The sequence below is a fragment of the Solea solea genome, chromosome 3 (genome assembly GCF_958295425.1).
Source record: "Solea solea chromosome 3, fSolSol10.1, whole genome shotgun sequence".
NCBI lineage: Eukaryota > Metazoa > Chordata > Actinopteri > Pleuronectiformes > Soleidae > Solea > Solea solea.
This window is the reverse complement of record NC_081136.1, coordinates 28,411,761-28,434,163: the sequence shown is the minus strand read 5'-3', so window position 1 is coordinate 28,434,163 and position 22,403 is coordinate 28,411,761. Positions and strand designations below refer to the sequence as shown.

The window sequence follows — 22,403 nt, the reverse complement described above, 5'->3', positions numbered from 1 at the left end:
AAATAAACAAATAAATAAATAAACAAAAATGTATGGCTACTTAATAATGAATGAATGAATGGCTGCTCCCGAGTGTTGCATTCGCGGACATTCGGAGGCCATTCTTGATTTTTAATAGGAACATTATATTGAACGTTATCTAAGCTGACCGTGTCCTTTGACCTCAAGGACAGTGGGACGGACAGGGTGGGTCTCTGAGCGTAGCAGTATGTAGTTCTCCTTGAGTCATGTGTGTCCTCTTGACAGGAAACTCAAACACACTGCTACACCGTCGCTTGAAACTCGAACCCATTGATTATGACTTATAGCAGCCCGGTTCTTGTTTTGTGTGTGGGGAATGACAAAAGTTCGTGTGTCGATCGTGTGACAGATGGGCTATTGTGCGAAATCCACGACTCGCCACTAAACATGACCTCCAGCGTCACACGTAGAGCGGTGCGTGCGGGTGGGAGTTGTCTGGTGTAACGCATTGTTGTGTTGGGGGATGAGCCCTCCGTCCGTCGGTAGTACTGCTGCTGCTTCTCCTACTTGGTCGATTGTGGCTAGTGTGTGACTGTAACCCAATAATGGTCCACAAAGCAGTTAAGTGAGTTATCTTGTGAATTTCTTAGCGATAATTCACACACACAAAGAAGCTCCCTTTCTCTTTTATCAGCAACTGAAAAGGACCCCCGTATCGCCCGTTGGATGAGAACATTGTGTGCGGAATCAGAGCCACTTAGCAGGCCGTATCGCCTTTGCTTTGTAAGGCTGCTGGCTAGGTACCGTCTTCTTCAGCTAGCAAAACTGTTCGTGCACCCGAGGTAAGTGCTTCGGTTTTTTTGTGTTTTGTTTTATTTGTGCGGGTGCAAATGTGTGTTTTACACTAACATACTGCATATGCATTAACCAACAGCAGCTGCTCTTGTTTGACGCCATTTGTTCCGCTTGCTGGCATAGCTAGCTGCTCTAGCTAGTTAGCTGGCTAGCTAATGTTATTGTTAGCAATTTGGCAACTTCGACTGAGTCGTCTGTAGAAAAGGCAATTGCTTCTCTGCACCAAATGGGTAAATGGTTTTTCCTGTGTACTCCCAGTTCAGACTTCCCACTGTGGCCGCCTCCCACCTCAGTTAAATGCCCCAGTTCACAAATATTTAGTTTTGGGGCAGTAACAACAGAAAAAAACCCAACTTTACTCTCGTTATTAGCCCGTTATAAAATCATAATTCATTCAAATCATTTTAATAGTGTTATAATATTGGTTATTGGTGTTACTTAAACTTTATATTTATCAATATCTAGTAGGGTTGGGCGATATATTACAACGTTAAAAGTTTCAGACCAGTCGATATCGACAATTATGCGATACAATATAATTGGAGATTCAAATTCGCTCCTGAGTCAAAGTTTTTAAACATTCTGCATTGATAGAAAACAAGAAATATTTGTTAAAAATAAACATTTAACAAATCAGTAGCACAAGATGCAGCATGTATGTGTTTACATAGTGCAAAAGCATTATACCCAGATATATGTATTGCACCTTATTGATGATAATTATATTGCAATCATATATCGTCATTCAGTTTTTACCTAGCCTTAATATCTTGTTGATGAAAGCCTACTACATGTACACATATTATTAGTGACTGAGCCAGAATCAGCCTTGTTGTTTTATTGTTTGTTGTACAAACCGTACACCACTTCAAACAAACATTACACATACATTACATAGGCTCTTTGTCAGAGTAACATTTCAAAGCTCAGTGGTCACATGATTGGCTCGTTTTAAATGTTCAAAACACTGCAGTTTGCATACTACAGATATGTAAATGTCGCTGCTGCTCTGACTGAGCATACTGATTGTACAAAAGCAGTTATTCTCAGTTTATTTTGGCAGGCTCTGACTGATGTCCTTGAGACCCAAGCATTGTTTTTGCTAAGTCACACATTGCTCAAGTGGTGGTTGCACAAGATCATGAATTAATTTATACATCAGACATGTTCAAAACAATGGAAACTGTCAAAGGCCAATCATTCATGTATTTAAACTTGTAAATTATCGTGTTCACTTTTTTAAACCACAGTTTTCTCTGGTTTTTATTCTTTTTCTTTGATGTTTTACAGCACTTGGCATCTGTAATGTTGCATTAGTGCCTTCTTTATATTTAATCTTTTCATTTGCCTTAACATTACTGTAGTTGTGAATAGTTTAAAAATTGAATTATTTACATGTATGCAGATCTCTAACTGTGGCCGCCCCACTCTGTCTCCACAGCAACACGGAGCAGCAAGATGAAGAAGAAAGTTCGGCAGCACCGGGTTGCGGTGCCGCAGAGGCCGCCATCTCCCATCAAGCCGTCACCCAACAAGCAGATCTTGACGTATGCCCAGGCGCAACGCATGGTTGAGTTCGAAATCGACGGACGCCTCCATCGTCTCAGCATATATGACACGCTGGACGTGATCTCGGATGATGACCCCATGGTGCAGGAGATGATGGAGTGTACCAGCAATAAAGAGAATGCTGAGAAACCACAGCAGCAGGTCCTTCTGAGGTCAGTGAGACTAAAAAACAACCAAGAGAAGAGAAATGCTGCACTGGGAATCACTGGTCAAGGAGAAGGAGCTGGGCATCATGCCAGCCGCAATGCTGGTCCAAAGCTTCCTGAGCCGAAGTTTCGCACCGTGGAATACAACCTTCCAGCTGTTCCTAAGCGGTCAGGTGCTTTTTATAAATACACAGAGAAAACAGAGGAAGAGCTTGATGAGGAAACAGAGTATGACATGGATGAGGAAGATTATGCATGGCTAGATTTAGTCAATGACAAACGGCGAAGCGAAGGGGTCAGTCAGGTGTCCCACAATGTGTTCGAGTTTCTTGTTGACCGCTTTGAAAAGGAGTTATACCTGGAGAACCTGGACGAGAGCAGTGAAAAGCAAGCTGCCATCGATGAGGATGCCGTGTGCTGCATCTGCATGGATGGCGATTGCCACAACAGCAACGCTATTCTATTTTGTGATTTGTGCAACATTGCTGTGCATCAGGAATGTTACGGTGTGCCCTACATTCCTGAGGGCCAGTGGCTGTGCAGACACTGCCTCCAGTCACCCGGTCAGGCTGCAGACTGTATCCTTTGTCCCAGGAAGGGTGGGGCAGTGAAAAAGACAGCGGATGACCGCTGGGGCCATGTGGTGTGTGCGCTTTGGGTCCCCGAGGTTGGCTTCTCCAACACCACATTCATTGAACCCATCGATGGTGTCAGCCACATACCTCCAGCCCGCTGGAAGCTCACCTGCTACCTCTGCAAGGAGAAAGGTGTTGGGGCATGCATACAGTGCCACAAAGCCAACTGTTACACTGCCTTCCATGTCAGCTGTGCTCAAAAAGCGGGGCTCTTTATGAAGATGGAACCCATCAAAGAGGTAACGGACACAGGAGAGCCTACCTTCTCTGTGAAAAAAACAGCCTACTGTGGAGCGCACACACCAAATGGATGTGTAAGGAGGCCACTTTCAATCTACGATGATGCTGAACCCAAAAATGGCCTTTGCAAGAACTTGGAGAAAGTGAAAGCTGCTGGTAAAGGACATTCGAAAGGAAAGCAGAAGAAAAAGAGCAAGAACAAGAAGGTTGAGCCCGAAGTTGAAAGTGAAGCTGCAACCGCTGCTACTGTGCCTACCTTTCCTGCTCACAGGTACACATCTGAATTGACACTTATATTCTAGACATTTATTTTTCTGAACAATTTCCTTTTAACCATGTGACAGTGTCTTATATCTATCTGAATCCTTTTTACACTATAATCTGTGGGTATACGAGGGCTTGATTGTGATATTGAGCACTCCTAAGTTGGATGTAAGGATCACTGGAAACCATGATTTTGGCCATGATTATGGCCAAAAGATGAATTTGTGTCATAGTGTTGCGCCCACAGTGGGAAAGGGGTTTCATATTTATTTTGTCTGTCAAATGCTGGTTGAATTCTCTAAATCTAAGAACTTCAACCAGAGCTAACCAGCTATCTTTTTCACTTCACTTGTGTTAAATGCTTCAAGCGAGCTATACCTTTTGTGTTTTTGGGTGTTTGTGTTTCTGTCCTCTAATAGCTGTCTTCGTGGCCCCTCTAGGTTACACACCATTTTGAACCAGGTGTCAGTCCAGAAGAAAAGAGCTTTTGTGGAGCTGGTCCTAAATTACTGGACACTGAAGAGGCAATCCAGGAATGGGATTCCCCTCCTCAGACGCCTTCAGACAAACCTGCATTCTCAGAAGAATGTGCAACCGGTTTGTTCATCTGTCAGTCAACACCAGGAGACTTTTAGTCTTCATTTTGCTTTTTTCTATCAATGTACCAGTAGTTTTTAGAACTTTAAGGAAGTGCTATGATTATTCATAAAGCTATAATTTGTACAACATTTGTGCTGATCATATTGCTGCAAACAAGATGTCTGATTGTGTTATAGTTCACTAAATGCAAGTTCTGCATTTTTTATTTGTATTTCTTCTGCAGGAGCAAGTTGAGGAAGAGAGCAGGGCTTTAAAAGACCAGCTGAAGGAATGGCACCGCCTCAGACACGACCTGGAGAGGGCCCGGCTACTGCTAGAGTTAATCCGCAAAAGGGAGAAACTCAAGAGGGAAGAGGTACAAAGTGGACGGATGGATTCATTTCACTTCTGGCTGTAAAAAATCTGCAAAATCAATAAACCAATCTTGGGTTTCTGTTTTGTGCTGTGTCTTAGATGAAGCTGCAAGAGACTCTCTTAGAGATGCAGCTGACTCCCTTCAGTATTTTGCTCAGAACTCTCTTGGACCAGCTTCAGGCAAAAGACCAGGCCAAGATCTTCATACAGCCAGTGGATATTAATGAGGTGAATCACTCTATATGTATTATTTTAGAATGTAGATAACTTGCCTTTATGCAAAACATTTTTGTCTTAAGGACTCGGCGACTAAAAATGTCATCCAGTGATTTGTGACTTACGGGTTCATATTTCAACACAGTCTCTTGAAATGTGGCTGTGCTATTGTCAGGATGACTTGTGCGCAACAGCAACACAGCAGCAGCTCTCTCTTTCTTTTCTGATACGTATATTCACATTTAAGCATTTAGCAGACACTTTTTTTCAAAGCAACATACAAGAGAGGAGTAAGCTACATAGAAGTAGTCTTGGAAAGAACTCCACTAGACTTCTATAAAAGCTATTCAAACTTTTTTGTTTTTCACTGCTGGTGTTCAGGGGAGGACATCACAGTGTCCTACTTTTTAATATTAATCTGAGCTTCCCTGATCTCTTAGGGCTTTAAAAGTTTTCTGTTTACAAACTTCATTTCCCCCCATGTGTACTGTATCCACAGCGTTGAGGAATGGAATGCGTAACTCGAGATCAAGGTCCACTCACTGATCTCGTCTGTAAATGCTGAGGGTATTTCCTGTACTTCAGCCCGGCTAGCTCAGTCGGTAGAGCATGAGACTCTTAATCTCAGGGTCGTGGGTTCGAGCCCCACGTTGGGCGCGGTTCTTTTTCCGTGTTTGGCAGGCAGTAGTCGAGCGAGTTGTCCTTCATATAGTATGTCCCTGGCCAGTACATGTTGCTCCTGACGGTTGTGTCTGTGTGGGTATGAAAGATGTGTGAAAAATTCACTGCACATAGTAACGCATAGAGCAAATATATATGTCTATATCTGTACTTTGACGGTGCTATTCTCAGACTCGGTCAGTAAACCTGTTTTCTGTATATGTATGATTGGACCATTTCAGACAGGAATTCTTGAACAGGCGGCTAATCTTTTAACTGACTAATGGTAACTATTAACTTGCATAACACAGTGGACTCATTCTGGGTTACTGCCAGCTTAACATACCTGAGGTGGAGGGGGACATGGGGGACATGCTTTGAGCTATGCAGTCGAACACATTTTTCCACCCGAGTGTGATGCACTTGAGCCAAATGTTTGTATTACCACCGTTACAAGCAAAAGTGTTGTTGCACTTGAGGCAACTTTTGGGAAATTTTAATTTCTCTATCGTGACTTGGGTCAGAGCAGGTCTGTGTTTCTGTGAGAGGCTCCTGCTGCCTGTGTGTGTGCATGCATGCGAGACAGACGGGCAGTGAGAGATAGACAAGCCCCCTGGCACTGACAGGCTCTGACAGACACACACAGATCGCTCCTCAAAAATGGGAGCAGTGTAGACAAACAGCTTAATTTGTCCAATTCAGTTACCAGCACCGCTTAGGTCAGGTCTAGTTGTACCCATTCCTTCTTGCCTTTTTTAAACTTTAAAAAGTCTTCAAATCCTCAAGTCAAAAAGTCCCCCTGAACCAAATGACAATTCTCTAATCTGTCACTTTGTTAATCCTGTCCATGTCTTGTCTTAAAATGGTGTAATACAACAACAAAATTCAGAATAATGTACTTAATCTCAACATACATACATGTATACAAACATATTTCATCCTATCTGCTGTTGCACGTAGGTGCCTGACTACCTCGACCACATCAAACACCCAATGGACTTCTCCACCATGCGGCAGCGCATCGACGACCAGGGCTACAACAACCTGGAGCAGTTTGAGTTTGATTTCAACCTCATCGTTGAAAACTGTATGAAGTATAATTCAAAGGACACTTATTTTTACCGAGCTGCCGTTCGCCTCAGAGACCAGGGTGGGTCCCTGCTCAGAAAGGCTCGACTAGACGTGGAGAAAATAGGCTTCGACTCGGAAAGCGGAATGCATCTACCCGAGGCTCCAGAAATCAAAGCATCGGCACCATTTTCTTGGGAGGACGGTAAGGGCAGCAGTTTGTGTTATACGTGCTCTCTTCATCCCTTGAGTCAGGTCGTTGCGGTAGGTGACTAAGAAATATTCATGAAATGTGTTCTCTCCATAGTGGACCGCCTTCTCGTACCAGCCAATCGGGAGCATCTGCCTCTGGACAAGCAGCTGAAGCAGCTACTGGAGAAGTTTGACCTGACGTGTGCCATGAAGTCCAGCCCCTCGCGTAGCAAGCGCCTCAAGCTCCTCAAAAAGACCATCAACGATGTTCGCAATGAGATGAGCCTAAAACGAGTCCTGCCTCCCCACCACCACTGTACTTCCACCACAACTCCTTCCACATCGGCATCATCCTCATCCTCATCAGCCCCTCATCATTTGGGGATGGCTACACCTAAAGAAGAGAGACTGAAGCCTAATGGACATTTTCCAGATGATGAGGGTAGGTGTAAATCTCTTGATTCTATTAGGAAGTTCATTTGTCACTTTACTACAGATATTACCCCATAAAGCAAATCAGTCACATGACCTAAGCATTTCCAATTGTGCATAAAATATCAAAATTTTGTCTGCTTTGTTGCTTTGGGGAAAATTGTCTTTTCTTGGTTTTGGGAATGTCTGCAGTTGTGCTCATTAATCTTTATTTTACTTTTTTTTTTTTACTTTTAATGACCATACTTTTAAGCGAAGTAAATCTGAATTTTTTTACAGAATGGGACCAACAAACAGGCTTAGAATCCAAAATAAAAATAAAATACAGATTTAACGGTCACCATAGGAAATACAAAAATGTTAATTCTGTAAAATGACAGCGAAATACAAAACCTAGAAATTCTAAATTAGATGCAGTGTCAAACAAACAAAAAAAAAATCATTCCAATTCACAGAACCAGACAGTTGTAACTTGAGATTTACTCAGAGGTGACAGTTGCGCTCAAGCAGCAGTGGACAGGTGTTACCGGTGAATCCTAACAGCATTCCTATTTGTCCATGTGGAACTGATCCCTGAATGGAACCAGGGAACTGTCATTTTTCCACATCCACAAAAAAAACCTGCCACCATTTGTAAACAAGGATGTAACTTGAACACGACATGATTTTGTAGTGCCATGCCATGTCGATACAGACAAGCTTTCTGTCACTTTTTGTCGTGTTTAATCAGGTGAAGTTGGCCTCATGGTGAGCGAAAAAAGAAGGGACTACTTTGTTTTGCTCTCATTTTTATTCATCAAAGTGCTTCAATGCTACTGAGGCTAAGTTGCCCCTTGTTTTACCTATATGACAAACCCAAAAGCCACTTGATATAGTGCAGTGTCTGTAGTTCTGTAGACACAAGGACAATGTGAATGTTGCAGCATATTACTCTTTTTTTTATTACTAGTTTTCTGTTGTTTTTTTGTTTTTGTTGTGAACTTTTTATTCATTTCCCCCCCATTTTTTTTATAAATTACCTCCCGCTGTTCTCTAAACAATTTCAGAAGGTTATTCTGCAATAGTTGGTTCCTCATGAAAACGTAATTAAAAATAATTTTGTTAAAAAATACGAATAAAAGACAAAAATGGTTCATAATAAATTTGTGTAATAGTGCAAGTTGTGCAACCATGTTTTTTAAGTAGTAGAATTCACTGAAACTGTTCATGGGCATTTCTTTGAGTCATACCTGGTTGCAGTCGTCTCGCTTTACTAGCGCAATGTTGCTGTTCTGTCTTAACGTGCATATATTATTTTTATGTATTACCTAATCAGGATTGCGTGAACTCAAATGTAATGGACATTTGCTTACTTTTAAACGTTACTTACGACAGTCTTAAATTGTTCATTTTTGAGTGTGATTATTATTGGTATTTAATGTTTTCTCTGATACTCCACCACAGGGGACAAGTGTCTTCCTCCTAAACTGGAGCCCTCAGACTCCATACCACCCCTCATCCACTCAGACACAGACCATGGGCCTCCCACCCTCAAACCAATTGACGCCATGCCAGACTGTGATTATAACACACACAGCAAGCGAGGGAAGTTTGATGGGGAAATCCCAGACCTGCTCTCCTCTGCCCCACGACTCAATGGCTACTCCCACAACAGCCTCCAGAACTCCCTGCTAGATGGCGACGTGAGCGTCGTGGCCACGTCCACTCTCGCAGAGCCCACTGGAACGGTCAGTCGCCGGACAGCCGTGCTCTTTCGCAAATCAAAGACCGCCAGTCCACTAAAGCCCCAGAGGAGCGTGGAAGAGGGGACCGACAGCCTCGTCATAAGAGAAGGCGAGGGGGAGGAAGATGAAGACGGCGCACAGCTGGGTTCCAAATCCTTCCTGTCGGTGGTCATACCAAGACTAGAGACTCTTCTTCACGGCAAGAAGAGGAAGCGCAGTGGCAGCAGAGACAGCGAGGAGGAGGACGAGGAGGAGGGTGGTAGAGAGGGGGAGCACGAAGAGGAGGGAGAGTCTCCAGTGAAACGACTCAACACTGGTAAGAAGTTCGGGCTGAAAAGAAATTGTAAAAGAAACTGAATGCAATTTCTTCAGGCACATTTATTTGAAATGAGGTTGGCTGACCCACAGACATCAACATTTGGCTCTTTCTGCTGTGTGCTCCCTCAGGTCTGTCGAGGGGTTTTCTGGAGGTGGAGGAGAAGGAGCTGGAAGAAACCAGCAGAACCAGTAGACCCGTGGAGCCACGGAGACGCTGTGCCTCCGAGTCCTCCATCTCTTCGTGTAGCAGTTTGCCAGGAAACACCAGGTGAGCCAGCAGATAAAGAAACAAATGTTTTTGCTGTTTATCACTGAGAAACAACGGCAACATATGAACGAAGACACAGTGCTGGTCTGTTAGAGACAGGACTCAAACAGGCCTTTCACACATACATGGGACAACCAGGCAAGAACCAAGTACTGAACAAATGTTTTTAATTAACTGATTCTAATGATTCAGTATGTTTCTATTGCACCTGAGACAGATGGGCTACTCAATAAAGAAGGATTTTGGGTAATTAGAGAAGTCCTTCAATCGTTGCACTCTGCAATTTCACTAATTCTTACAAACTGGACCTTTAAATAAAATGAGGTAAAGCTGAGAGCAGTGTTTTTGAGTTGAACAACATGGAAACAAATCACCAGTGGTGTTGCTTCTGTCGATGTCACTAAACAGCTGTCCAGATAGAGCAGATTTAGGAAATGACATGTTCAACACAACACATATCCATTACTACATACTATTCCTTAAAGGCCAGATACTGTCAGCTACTTTGCATCTGTGCGAAGGCAGAGCTCTTCCATCTTTCCAATTTCCACCAAACACTTTCCATGATTTTCACTCCTGATGTTTTGTTTCTTATATTGATGCTGCTGTGTGTTTGTCCCTTGTCTTGTTTCCAGCACCATTCTCAGTCTTCCAAAATGTGGGAAGGGAAAACCTGCCTTGGTCCGGAGAAACACTGTGGACGATAAGAGCGAACTAATCGCCTGCATTGAAACCGGGAACTTTGCAAAGGCAGCGCGAATAGCTGCGGGTAAGTCGGCGGCTCGAAGCGTCGTCACACTACACGCATGAGACGAAAGACATTTTTGTAAATGGAAACTTGTTATCATGTTTTGACAGTTTACAACAATTCACATTGTAAAGAAAACATGTCAAGTTTAAGAAAACAGCACATTCAAAACAGTGACATACAGAGCTGCAATTATGATTTGTTGATGAATGGATTCTAAACCTACTCTGAAAACAACAAGAAACAAAACAATTTCTCATTTTACTGAAAAAAAATAACCAGCAAATAAATCAGAGATGAAAATAATTCATAGTTGCAGCCTCACCAGTATTCCTAGGTGATTTACTATCAATAAATTAAAAAGCAAACACGACATAAATTGTGGACTCACTTTTCCTGGTGTCCCTGTTCAGTAGTGTTAAAATGCACAAAGATGAGCAAACTACGAAAGGTGCAGAGTTCATCTCGCTGCAGCATTGGTGTCATGTTCACGCTTCAGCATCAATTAATATCATGAAAGTTTCATTTAATAGGACATGCAGACTCCTGGTGTTCACACACAAACAAAAAAAAGCAGGTTTGGAAATTAACAGCAGCTATCAGCCAAGTTCTTGTGACTTTTGGCAGTGACCAGTGAGTTTTTTTTGTGCTTGGCCTGCCATCATGGCACGTAACCAGTCAGCATCTGGAGACAAAACTCTCATTTGGCTGATTAAACTATATAAGTGGTTGGTAAATTTCAATATCTGTCCGTCACGGCAGGGTCTTGAAGGGGAAAAGTTAATTTTCCGCCCCTGTTTGCCGTGTGCTCCTGCATGGTTTTGAAAAGAAAAAAAAAAGAAATGTGTTACTGTTCGTGTTTAAACCCACACATAACTTGTTTGGTGTTGTTCCTGCTTCCATAGAGGTTGGCAACAGCAATATCTGGATGCCTGCTAGTGCTGCAACAGTTGCATTGGAACCCTTAAAGCTAGTTTGGGCCAAGTGTAGTGGATACCCTTCCTACCCAGCCTTGGTGAGTGTTTGTCGGATAGAACGCATGGCAATCACTTGAGTGGTCTTCTTACTCTCACGCTGAGTTGTCATCTCTTTCATTGTGGCTTACATTGAAACCTAACTATGACCCTCTTGTCTCTCAGGAAAAAGGCAGTAGTTTCACCTCAGCTGTTACTTTAGCTTTCACAATTGTCAATTCTCTCCTGTAGATGGCAGCCTTTCACTGTTAACCAGTTACATTTGACCTTAGTGTTAAAGGACAAATGAGGAAAAGAATCTTATTGCAACAAGCTAGGATTCTGCATGCATGCATGCATGTCTCTGTGTCTGTGCGTGTGCGTGTGTGTGTGTCTGTGTGCGCTTTTATTTGTTACATCTTATCTATTCTGGCAAAATCACTGACCTTGTCACAACTAGTAGTCCTCATGGCGACCAAAACCTGGTCCTAATAAGGGATAACGTCATTTCTGAACTGGATACGTTTGTAGCTAAGATCTGAATTGTGGTTAGGTTATGGTTAGGGTTATGCGTTAACTAGTTTTGGTTAAGGGATAAGTGCAGTGTCCTCAAAAGGATAGTTGCACAAACTTGTTTGTGTGTGTCTTCACAATTTGAATGGGCTTTTTTTTAGGGTTAAGAGCTGGTTTTATGGTTCAGGCTAGATTTGGTTTATGTCAGTGTTAGGGTTAGGGTTTTTAGTTGTGATGGTTAAGGTTAGGATAAGAGGTTAAAGAATGCATTATATCAATAAGTGTCCTCACAAAGATTGTTTGTGTGCATATCATTCATTTGTCTTCTACCACTCTATCCTCCACATATTATTTTTTACACTTCAGTCATCTTAACTATATACCAAAGTGATACTATGTGTGGATCCATGTTTGTATTCATGAGTATATGTGTCTGTCTGTGTGTGTGTCTGTGTAACCCCCCCCCCCGCTTCCCTTGCTGCGTGTAGATCATTGACCCCCACATGCCGCGCGTGGGCTGCCAGCACAACGGGGTGTCCATCCCCATGCCCCCCATGGACGTGCTCCGCATCGGAGAGCAGATGCAGTACAAAGCCGAAGAGAAACTCTACCTCGTCCTCTTCTTCGACAACAAGCGCAGCTGGTGAGTGTCGCTCTGTGAAGAAAATGATTTAAGCTGCCGCAGGTTTCTACAAGGGTAAAGCTATCAGCCTGTCTGTCAGCTCATCATTATTCTCCTGTGGCTGCACGACATCAGTCGTCAACAGGCAACAAATGGCTCTGGCTTCGAGAGGCATTTAAAAATTTCTCCTGAACTTCGGTTACTAGGAAAATGTGTTGTTTCTTCCACAAACACAAGAGTGTGCAGCCTTTTTTGTATTCACTGTGAACGGAAAAAAAAGAAAGATTCCACCTTTTAGTGAACAGTGTGCACATGGATTTGCTCCGAGTATGTTTTAAAAATGTCAGCATGCATTTATAAAAAAACAGATTTTACTCCTTAACCCCACTTTAACATTTTAGTCTTTTAGTTTTCTCTCATCTGCTCTATTATTGTTGACATAATGGGAGGCACCAAAGATTTTTACTCTGTATGCACAGCTCCCTGATTTTTGCAGGTTTAGTTGTTAATTCTCATCCATGTGTACTGGATTTTCTGTGAAATACCAGCCAGAACTTGAGCTGTTTTTACTGTGTTTCTGTTCATCTGTACTCACACTCAAGATTTTCAGTTTACTCAGAATTCCAGGTGTTACAGTGAAATACGTTGACTGCAGCTATTATATCAGCTGCATTTCATGCTTAAAGGCCACTCCATCTGCATCTGATTCACTTTTAGATGAGACGCGGTACAAAATTGTTCGTGTAAATTTTGCATATATTTCTACAGGTGGCTCCCCCGCCAGTTAAATTGCAGCGTAGCAAATAATATATGCTAACGAAACCTCAGATAAACGTAATATCTATATGAAAAAAGAGGAACGGCAATTTTCAGATGACCGTTTTCCTGTGAAAAGAGTGACGTGTTCTTGAAAAGCGAAAGGAAAGACATTGAGTGCTGCCATTCTGATGATGTTTAGTCAAGGCTTGTTCCTCCTCCTTCAGGCAGTGGCTTCCGAGGTCCAAGATGGTTCCTCTGGGGATGGACAAGACCATAGACAAGATCAAAATGATGGAGGGACGCACATCCAGCGTTCGCAAGGCTGTCCAGATCGCCTACAGCCGTGCTATGAACCACCTGAGCATAGTGCAGGATGAGCCAGTCAGTGACCTCAGTGACGTGGACTGATGACAGTCGCTGGATCTGCTTCCCTCTCTCACTTTCACACACACACACACACACACACACACACACACACACACAAACAAACACGTACCTCTCCTGTACCAAATACCCCTTCCCCCCCTCTCTCTGTCTCTGCAGGAGACTGAAATGTTTACTGGGCACCTGCTGTAACAGGTGGTGTCTGTTCCTCATCCATTCCTACTCGTACACACTCCTCCTACCATGTGCCGATGGGATACGGCTGCTGCTGAAATGAATGTGTCTTTTCTGTTTGTCCTCTCCACCTCCAGCCTTGTAACTGTGCTAAGAGACTGCTCCCCCCTCCTTTTTTTTTTTTCCTTCTCCCTCCCGTGTATACACTTCACCAATCACAACTGTCATTTAATTTATCATTTCAGTGCATAAACGTTAAGTGACTGATTTGGGTGCATGATGGTAACCTGGTTAAATGTGCCCGCGGTGTTGAGACTTCCTAGTAAAACTTCACACCACTTGGTTGCGTTTTGGCTGTGGCTGATAAGTTGTTTTTTAAACTTGGTCGTTTATTTTGGCTTTTTCAATTTTTCATTTGTGTTATGCAATGCATCTAGAAGCTGGATTCAAAGAAATGTACATTTCCTGCTTACATGAAGGCCTTTTAGTTGCATTAAATCAGCTGGAGCCAAATCATATGTCTATGTCACATTTACTCACTGAAGTCATCTCCATTTACAAATATCTCCCTTTTTTTATTTAAACTGTAAATAATCTGTACAGTTGCCTGACACTAACTTATTTTGTAGTTTTGACATAAATGGAAACTGTACAGGAGTTTTTTTTAGTATTTATACTTGATTCATTCTCAGCACTAAGGTGCAAGTGCTGTTTTTTCCAGTGCTGTGTGATCAAGAAGAATAAAAATGCAAAAGCCTTAGTATTATAAGATTTATTAGGGCTGAAATTACATGTTTCTGAGAGGTATGAAAGTATTCCCTTCTTTTTTGTTTTAAGTTATTTAAGTGTATAATCATGAGGTTCCACCTGGCATTAATTCCTATTGTATGGAAGTAGTTTTAGTATTTTTGTTCCTATATATTTATATGATTTGAACTCACAGTGATGACAGATGTAAGTCTCTGAAGCTCATACAGGCAGTCTTATGTGGACACAGAACATATGTTGTTCTCAAGAAACCAAAAATATTGCTACCCAGATGTTTTTCTTTTCTTTCTTTCTTTCTTTTGGTTGATTTCTTGTGTGATGTGTGAAATTGTTGCCAAAAAAGAAAAAAAAGTGTATTTTTATGTGATACATTTGACTGTTACTTGGTTTTTGGTGTAGTCGTAGGGAGATCATGCCTGCGTTTAACTTATTGTAAAGCATTTGAATTACTTTGTAGTCAAGGAAAGATGTGAAAACTGATTGTGGTAAAGTGGCACATTTTGTGGTGGATACTTGCCTTCTTTTTAAGTAACCTTTTCTAATGTTCTTTTGTAGCTGTAGAGTGAAAGACTTTTCATTTTATACTATTGCCTATTTTAATTTCTGGGTAGCATTGGGTAGTTTTGGTATATTTCATTTTGTACTTAACTGTCGTAGTTTTTTTTATCAGGTTATATGAAACATTGCTGGGACTGTTTTTTTTGTAGCAAAGCAAAAAATAAACATACAGATATAAACATCCACCCCTCTTTTCTTTTGTCTCTGAGTGACATAAAGCAGCATTCAAAGTGTAATGAATTATTCATGTTCCCCTTTGTTGTTTAAATAAGGGTCTCAAGCATCCGCAAAGTCGCTGCACAATTAAATGACTGAAAACTTCATTTCAAGAAAAGCAAAATTTGAATTTATTATTCAATTCCTCTCTCTTTTTTTTAGTCTTATCTGGGGTATTAGATCGAGATACTTAAATCTTTATAAAAACCACTCGAAAGGACTGTGTGTCCTTCATGGTTGGCAGAGGGCAGACACTAATTCAAACTACCACTTGCCATATGGCACAGTACCATGCTCATCTACTCAGCTGATTATTGTCCACTTAAATTGCAAATTGTGTCCTATAGGTTGCCAGTGACATAATGGGGGCTGCAAAGAAGGGTAGGTTTATGAGCTGTGACAGAACACAAAGCTTTATTATATTACACGGACAAAACGTGATCTCGTCCATTTTCTCCTGTGTGTTGTGTTGTTCTGAACGAACCATTTATGATGATTTTACATGAAGAAAAAAAACAGGCTGGGTTGTACAGCTTTGATTTTTTAAAGATTTTTCAGCAGATGCTGATCATATCATTAGTTTTTAATCTTCACTTTCTAGAGATACAGGGTTTTCAAGAGATATTGACAAATCTGAGCTCCTTCATCCAAACGACACCATAGTCAAGGACACTGAAGGAAAAGCACATAAGTGTCTGTAATGAATTATACTTCAAGTACTCATGTAAAACATGGTCCCTATCGTTGCTGTGTATCAGTGGACAAACAGTATTTAAGGGTCTTTTTTCATGGTAGACATTCTGATATATTACAGTAGAAAGCACAGGCTGAGTTTCTATTTAGCTTCCTCAGTTTCAGGGTGCATACTGACTCACTGTCACACTGTTCCAGAGCCATAATTCATGTTAACAGTAGCACCTGAGCTTTTGATGCTAAAATGGTTGCAGTGGAAAAAAACAAACAAACCTAAAGATAGTTTACCGAAGCCATACAGTTTATTTACTTCATATAACATGTGTGGATTCGTTTTATTTATTTATTATGTATTTAATTTATATAAAACAAAACATTAATCAGTAAAATAAAACATTGTCGCTGTGTAAAGGCAGTTTACAGAGAACTGGGCAGAGAGAGTGGCGGCCATTTTAAGTCCGCCCACAGGGAGTCGCTGTGGATTCACACAAAAACACGTCCTCCATCTTGGCTCAGACCTGTTGTCGGTGCACCTGAGTCCACCTGCCCGCCCCGCACTCACCCAGTGCTTCCTCTCACTTCAGGTAGGCATCAGTATTCCGCCTGTGAGCCGTTTCCATCACTGTGTTCAAATGCTGAATGCACCGATTAGAGGGAATGTCAATTAATGCTAAATCAGACATGGCTGCCGGTTTGGAGCCTCTCACCTCCTGCTCGGCTAAAAGTCTCTTAATGCCGACCACGGACTGTCCACCGTTGGTCCCCCTCCCTCCTCTGTCTTATTTCCTTACTAACACTTCACTACACTACAACTGTTAAACTTTGACTTTAAATGTTTGAGTGTTACATTTGTTTGAATGCTACATGGAAGTTAGCTCGTGGGGAATGGCAGGGTGAACATGTGAACATGGCTGTGTGGACAGAAGCTGAATCTGCACTGTCACATTTTTTTTATATGTTGTTAACCCATTCACAAGTTTTTCTTCAAGGGATATTTGACATTTATTTCAAGTGTTGTTTGAGGTATTGACACATTATCAACACATTGGCACGTTCTCCCCACACCAAAGCCCATTGAGAAAATCTGTGATTACATTATCACAGCACAGGTGTGGTTAATTCCTCCTCAGCCAGTTTGAATTGTTATATTATGACTTTGGTGCTTGATGTAATTTTTTTTCAGACTTAAATAAGTGTCACAAACTTCAGCTCCTAAAGTTTCTCCTCTTGTCCCCAATGTCATCATGTCTGGGTCCCAGGCTGGTTTACAGAAACCTAAATTGGTGTTGTGGTAATGTGTCAATACCTCATACAACCACACTTCAAGAAACCCTAACTATCCGTTTGACAGCCTAAATGGAAAGGTGGGGACATGCCTGGAATGCAAATCTGCCTCAAAACTGTTGAAATATGCATTTTACTTAAGCCAATTCACCATTTGTTTTTCTTCAAGCTACTTGTATTCAGAGAGGTAAAGCAAGTTTATGGGGAATAAATGAGCCAGTAATGAACCTGTGATATAGAAAGCCACCTTCAAGTCACTCTGAAAGACATCTCCCATCTTCACAAACAATTGGTGCTAATGTAGTCTCACACAAACACAAGGCAGAGCCTCATGCCCCCCCCCCCCCCTCTCCTCTCTGTGTCTGTCTGTCTGTCTGTCTGTCTTCTGCAGAGACTAATTGTGTGGGGAGGTAAACACAGCAGTCAAGTGGAGAGGACGGCGAGTCAAGCGTGAATATCAATCTCCCCACATCAGTGTCATCAGATGACTTTGACTAAGTTACGATGGGCTCATTAGAGTGGCGGAGCAGGGTGTCGGGTGGTAACAGCATCCTGGTGGAGGTATGGAAGCCTGCAGAGCTCACCAGCTAACAGGTGAGTGTGTGTGTGTGTGTGTGTGTGTGTGTGTGTGTGTGTGTGAGACACAGGGCTGTGCACAGACAGGGTTCAGGGAGGAAAAGTCACATTCCCACACAGACAAATCCTCTACATGTTTGCAGGCTCAGGCAGACAGACACATGGAAGTTCATGGCTGTAATTGTATTCGCACATCTTCCATATTCACAAATCCTGATCATTATGAAGCCCTGCCACCTAGAGTTCTTTGGCTCCCATGTCAGGAAGTGACAGCAGGAAATGCCTGGGTTGCTCACTGGTGTCAGAACCTGGCAACTTATTCCTGATAACTTTTCCTCCACCTTTCAGGATTTTGGTGGTACGTTTAAAAGAAATGGTCATTTTCCTTCCTTTTTTATGCTGTCATTCTTGACTTTTCTCACCATAAACTAATTGAGCCATGAAACTGTTTCTACTTTTCATCTCAGCCATTTTACTGGTTTTCTGACTGGTGCTCCGTCTTTGCATACGCCACTTTTAATGTTGGCTATAACCGTGGGTTATGAGACACTTTATTACAGTAAAGCTTCAGGATTAATATTAAGTTGAGGCATTTAGTACTGAAATGATCAAAAGTCAACAGAAGTTTTTCAAGCAAAAATAGTTGTCATAGTGAATATCTTTCTGAAGCATCAAATTGGACTATTTATCCATAATTCCTTGACATTTTATAGACACAATTTGTTGATTAATTTTTAGTCTTTTTTCAAATAATAGTAATTATTTGCAGATCTATTGCTCCATAAGTTGTATGATATTGTTTAGTGTCTGAATAACCTGTAATATACCACTGCGATGTAGCTTTTTTTTAATATGTTAAATTGTATAAACTAAAAACATCCCATCACATTCTTTTCCTCTGGAGCTAGAATTTAGAGTAGTTTCTGTATTTTGTTTTGAAACAAAAATTGAGTTTGCACTGCAAAGACCCAGCAGTGAAGCAGCAGGACTGAGGGGATTAAATATGTTTTCACCTTGAATTAAAAGGGGGGAAAAAAACATTTAAAAAAAAAAAAAAAAAAAAGGATTTCCAGACAAGCTTGAAAACTCTTAAAAATGCTGGCTGAAAGTTTGGAGGTGTGTGAGGTGACTCAAAAGGGAAACACACTGTGAACCCTGCCCCAATACTCCTGCATTAAACATCATGCAAGCCATCTCTTTTCCATTTTGGAACATGCACAAACATATTATCCTTCACTCCTCCCTTCTTCTTTCCTTCTCTCTCGCTCTCCGCTGCTCTCTCTCTGTCTCGGTGGGTCCCTGATAGGACCGATCTCCAGTGGCCGTGTTCAAAAACACTAGGCCAGAATAGCACAGGCCCTAGGTAGATAAATATTTATGGGGTGCATTTACTACTTACCACAGAGGAGAAGTAGAAATAGTGTTTCCAAGGTGAGAAAAACAAACAACTTCAAAGGAATTTAAATGCGGTCATGTAAATTTCCTCCAACAGTCACATGTTTCTGCAGAGATTATGGTTAGATTCTCGCCTGATTCCAGATGACCTGATTATTGTCTCTTTGTGGAAATGGTAGCCCAGAGGCATCGCTGAATGTATGTGTGTATGTATATATATATATATATATATATATATATATATATATATATATATATATATATACATACATACATACATACATACACATATATATGCACGCACAGTGCTATACTGTTTTCACAATCATGATATCTTAAGTCACAGCTTTTAGGTGGCTATGAAGCCCAAAGCTACATTATTCATTGATCTGAGTGGATTGTGATCAAAAACTGCTGATGGATGAGATGAAAGAGCTTTGCTGTATGAATGAAGTGGGGGGGGGGGTCATCAGTGCTCCCTCAGGATGCATTTATTTATAGCTAATCTGTAACAAACTATGCCGGATTTCGCCGAGGCTGCAGCTTAACACCTGAGATCTAATTGCGACTCTTAACTCAGTGCACAATTTCACTCTGGATTCTCGTTCGCTAACTCGCAGACGACTGCTCGTCACATGTGTCCCCATCAAACGCAGCCAGGCAGTCATCTAATTATTTGTTAATGCCATGATTCTGCTGGCTCTGGAAACCTGCTGATGCCTGTGTGTGTGTGTGTCTATATGTGTGTGTGAGTGTGAATGTGTCTGCTGTGGTGGGTTGGTAATGAAGGGGGGATCAGCAGGACTCGGAGTGCAGCCCTTTGATGTGAGAGATAATTACTTGTGTAATCAGGATAATTAGCAAAAGTCCAGAATAAAAGTAAATAGGCTAACTGTCACTTCCACTGTAGGCTGAATGAACTCAAGCTGCGAGCCAAACAGTGTGAGGTTTTCTGATTTAAATAAAAAAAAAGATAAATTGGGATTTGCATTTGGGTACAAGGTAATGTTTATGAATGTATGTTTGTATGTAAATGATCAAATTTGCATCCTGCTCCACTGGACCCTAAAAAACACAACTAATCTACTGGAGTGATGGGCCACTATTATTCAAAAAGGAGTATACCACCTTTTTTGAAAGCTCTACTCAGACTCTAACAAAAGCATTTGGTTCCCATATGAGCGTATTGGCGGTGTAGATATTTTTTGTTGATAACTAATAAGGAGTTGCAGTACAGAAATGCTATAAGTCTGAAGTAATTTAGTGTCACCATGACACCGACAATTAGATTTTTCAACTGCAAAATGTCTTACTTGGAATATACTGTATCTTCATTCATCTTCTGTCGGCTGTAATCTTGCTCGCTGCAGCAAATCACCCGAAGCTGCTTTCAGCCAGACATTTTCCTGCATGTGAAAATGCAAAATGTCATATTGGGACATTTTCCAGAACTTTTCCTGTCAAATATCCTGTAAAATGTGAGAGCCCATGTGAGAATCTCAAAGGATTTACCAGCGAGCAAGTTCTGGAAATATTCTTGCTGATGTTGTGAACACATCTGACATCCGCAACAATGTCCTGCTACATACTTTATATGCAAATGCGAGAAGTCCTGAAAATGTCTGATCCCGACGTTCTGGACATTTTCTGCAGTTTGCATTTAAAAACAACTTCACTTGTGATTCATACTGTACATGATTTCACTCATGATTCAAAAGTCTCATAGACAGTTTGCTAATATACATATAATACTGGTGCTCCGAGTTTAACTCGTACATGCGTATTGGCGTACACCGGCTAGCCTCGACTCGCCTTGTACCTGGTACTTTTGTGAGCACCTGCTCTGGCGAGTTTCCAAGCAAGCTGAAGCAACACTATGCCGTCACCGGAAGAGATGTCTGATATACAAGAATCAAGCCGATCTGTCGATCAGTTAAAAAGAATTAACAATCCTAAAAACGTTGGTTAATCTCAAACAATTACCAGGCAAATGTCTAAAATCTCAGTATTTAACAGAGGAGTCTGGTGTATTTACACAGCACTGCTGAGCGCGACTGGCATCACAAACCCTGCCACTGTATTTCAGACCAGTGACTGTGTCAGACGGGGTCTGCGCTCCGGTCATGGAGGAAGTACTGAACAAATAGTTTTAATTAACTGATTCTTATGATTCAATTACACTGAAAACAACTGCTTTACAAGTCTCTAGTCACTCTTTTGTGTGTGTCGCGTGTTAAACGAAGTCACGCCAGTTTCATGCAGCTGTGCAGTGATCGCTCCGCCCAGGTTGAGTAGGTGCTATTTTTGTCGTGGAAAACCAACCTAAACCATGCCGTGCTGTGCAGTGGCGAGTCGAGGCGAGCTGGGACCACAGTGGAATAGGGGTTTAAGTAATGATCAAGCATGCATTGAATAAACCTTGTGTCACAGACCATTTTCACAGTAGATATTTGTCGACGTGACAAAAGTAGGACAAACACAGACCGTACTGATAACATTAACTAGGGAGCCACGGTCGTGTTGTTCAAGTGTAAGGGTAGGTCGCTTTAAATACTAGACATTTTCACCTGTAGAAACTTTAATTCTGAAAATGTGTTATTTTGAAACACTATTTTCTGGATGTGTTCCAATAAAGCGGTTGAGAAATAATTATAGTGTATGCTCATTATAGCATCGCTAAAACAACAAATCTAATAGTGGCCTTGAACAACAGTATGACCCGAGTGCAGTGCAGAACCCTAATTAATTTTCCTGATAAAACCTGTAAATGTTGAATCACTAAAGAGTTTTGCTCCTCTTTCTCTATTAACACAAAACCACAAAAGGGGGAAACGTTTCACACATCTGGGGGAGCACATTCACAGCAATTATGTGTTTTGTATCAACTTAAATCAACAGCTCCTGCATACTCTCATTTCTCCAAACCACACAATTTCATGCAATGTCTTACTACACACGATAACCCCAAAAATGACTCAAAATGCTGTAGTGTATATATGTCAGGCGTGTATGTGGCCCTGCCTTAGAAATACACTAAAATGAAGGTGGAGTGTGTGTGCTCAAAGCTAGTGGGGTTAAGGCCTAGGTTTCCCAAAGTTGCGTTTTGTTTGTGTACATGAAAACGCAATGGCGAGTTGTTGTTTTTTTAAAAACTTGTTTTCCTTTTCTAAAACCGTAGTTATATTTGGATAAAGAGCAGACACAATACAAAACTTCTGCTTCTAAAAGTAGTCAAATTAACATATGGAGTGTAAAAAA

The 22,403-nt window shown here is 41.5% G+C and overlaps 1 protein-coding gene, 1 long non-coding RNA gene and 1 other non-coding gene across 6 annotated transcripts in view; all 3 read left to right on the top strand.

Moving 5' to 3' along the window:
• The first annotated feature begins 177 nt into the window (after window positions 1–177).
• Window positions 178–15,164, top strand: brd1a (bromodomain containing 1a). 3 transcript variants are annotated; one of them, XM_058625621.1, is made up of 13 exons: window positions 181–803; window positions 2,258–3,677; window positions 4,111–4,267; window positions 4,494–4,625; window positions 4,724–4,852; window positions 6,461–6,773; window positions 6,876–7,202; window positions 8,636–9,232; window positions 9,364–9,502; window positions 10,138–10,271; window positions 11,156–11,265; window positions 12,205–12,359; window positions 13,322–15,164. In XM_058625621.1, the coding sequence occupies exons 2-13, from the start codon at window positions 2,275–2,277 to the stop codon at window positions 13,503–13,505; spliced, it is 3,780 nt and encodes a 1,259-aa protein (XP_058481604.1). In that variant the 5' UTR covers window positions 181–803; window positions 2,258–2,274; the 3' UTR covers window positions 13,506–15,164. The 3 variants fall into 3 exon arrangements, with proteins under 3 accessions (XP_058481605.1, XP_058481604.1, XP_058481603.1); XM_058625620.1 differs by having other exon boundaries at window positions 182–803; window positions 4,111–4,279; XM_058625622.1 differs by lacking the exons at window positions 11,156–11,265; window positions 13,322–15,164 and having other exon boundaries at window positions 178–803; window positions 4,111–4,279; window positions 12,205–12,340.
• trnak-cuu (transfer RNA lysine (anticodon CUU)) lies at window positions 5,425–5,497 on the top strand. Its single transcript has one exon. It is a non-coding gene; the product is annotated as a tRNA-Lys (tRNA).
• A 1,177-nt stretch (window positions 15,165–16,341) lies between the features above and the next one.
• The window catches only part of LOC131457012 (uncharacterized), a 128,409-nt gene continuing 122,347 nt past the window's right edge, over window positions 16,342–22,403 (top strand). For both annotated transcript variants that reach the window (XR_009239965.1, XR_009239964.1), the window contains exons 1-2: window positions 16,342–16,474; window positions 17,566–17,768. This is a non-coding gene — a long non-coding RNA (uncharacterized LOC131457012). The remainder of the gene's footprint in view (window positions 16,475–17,565; window positions 17,769–22,403) is intronic.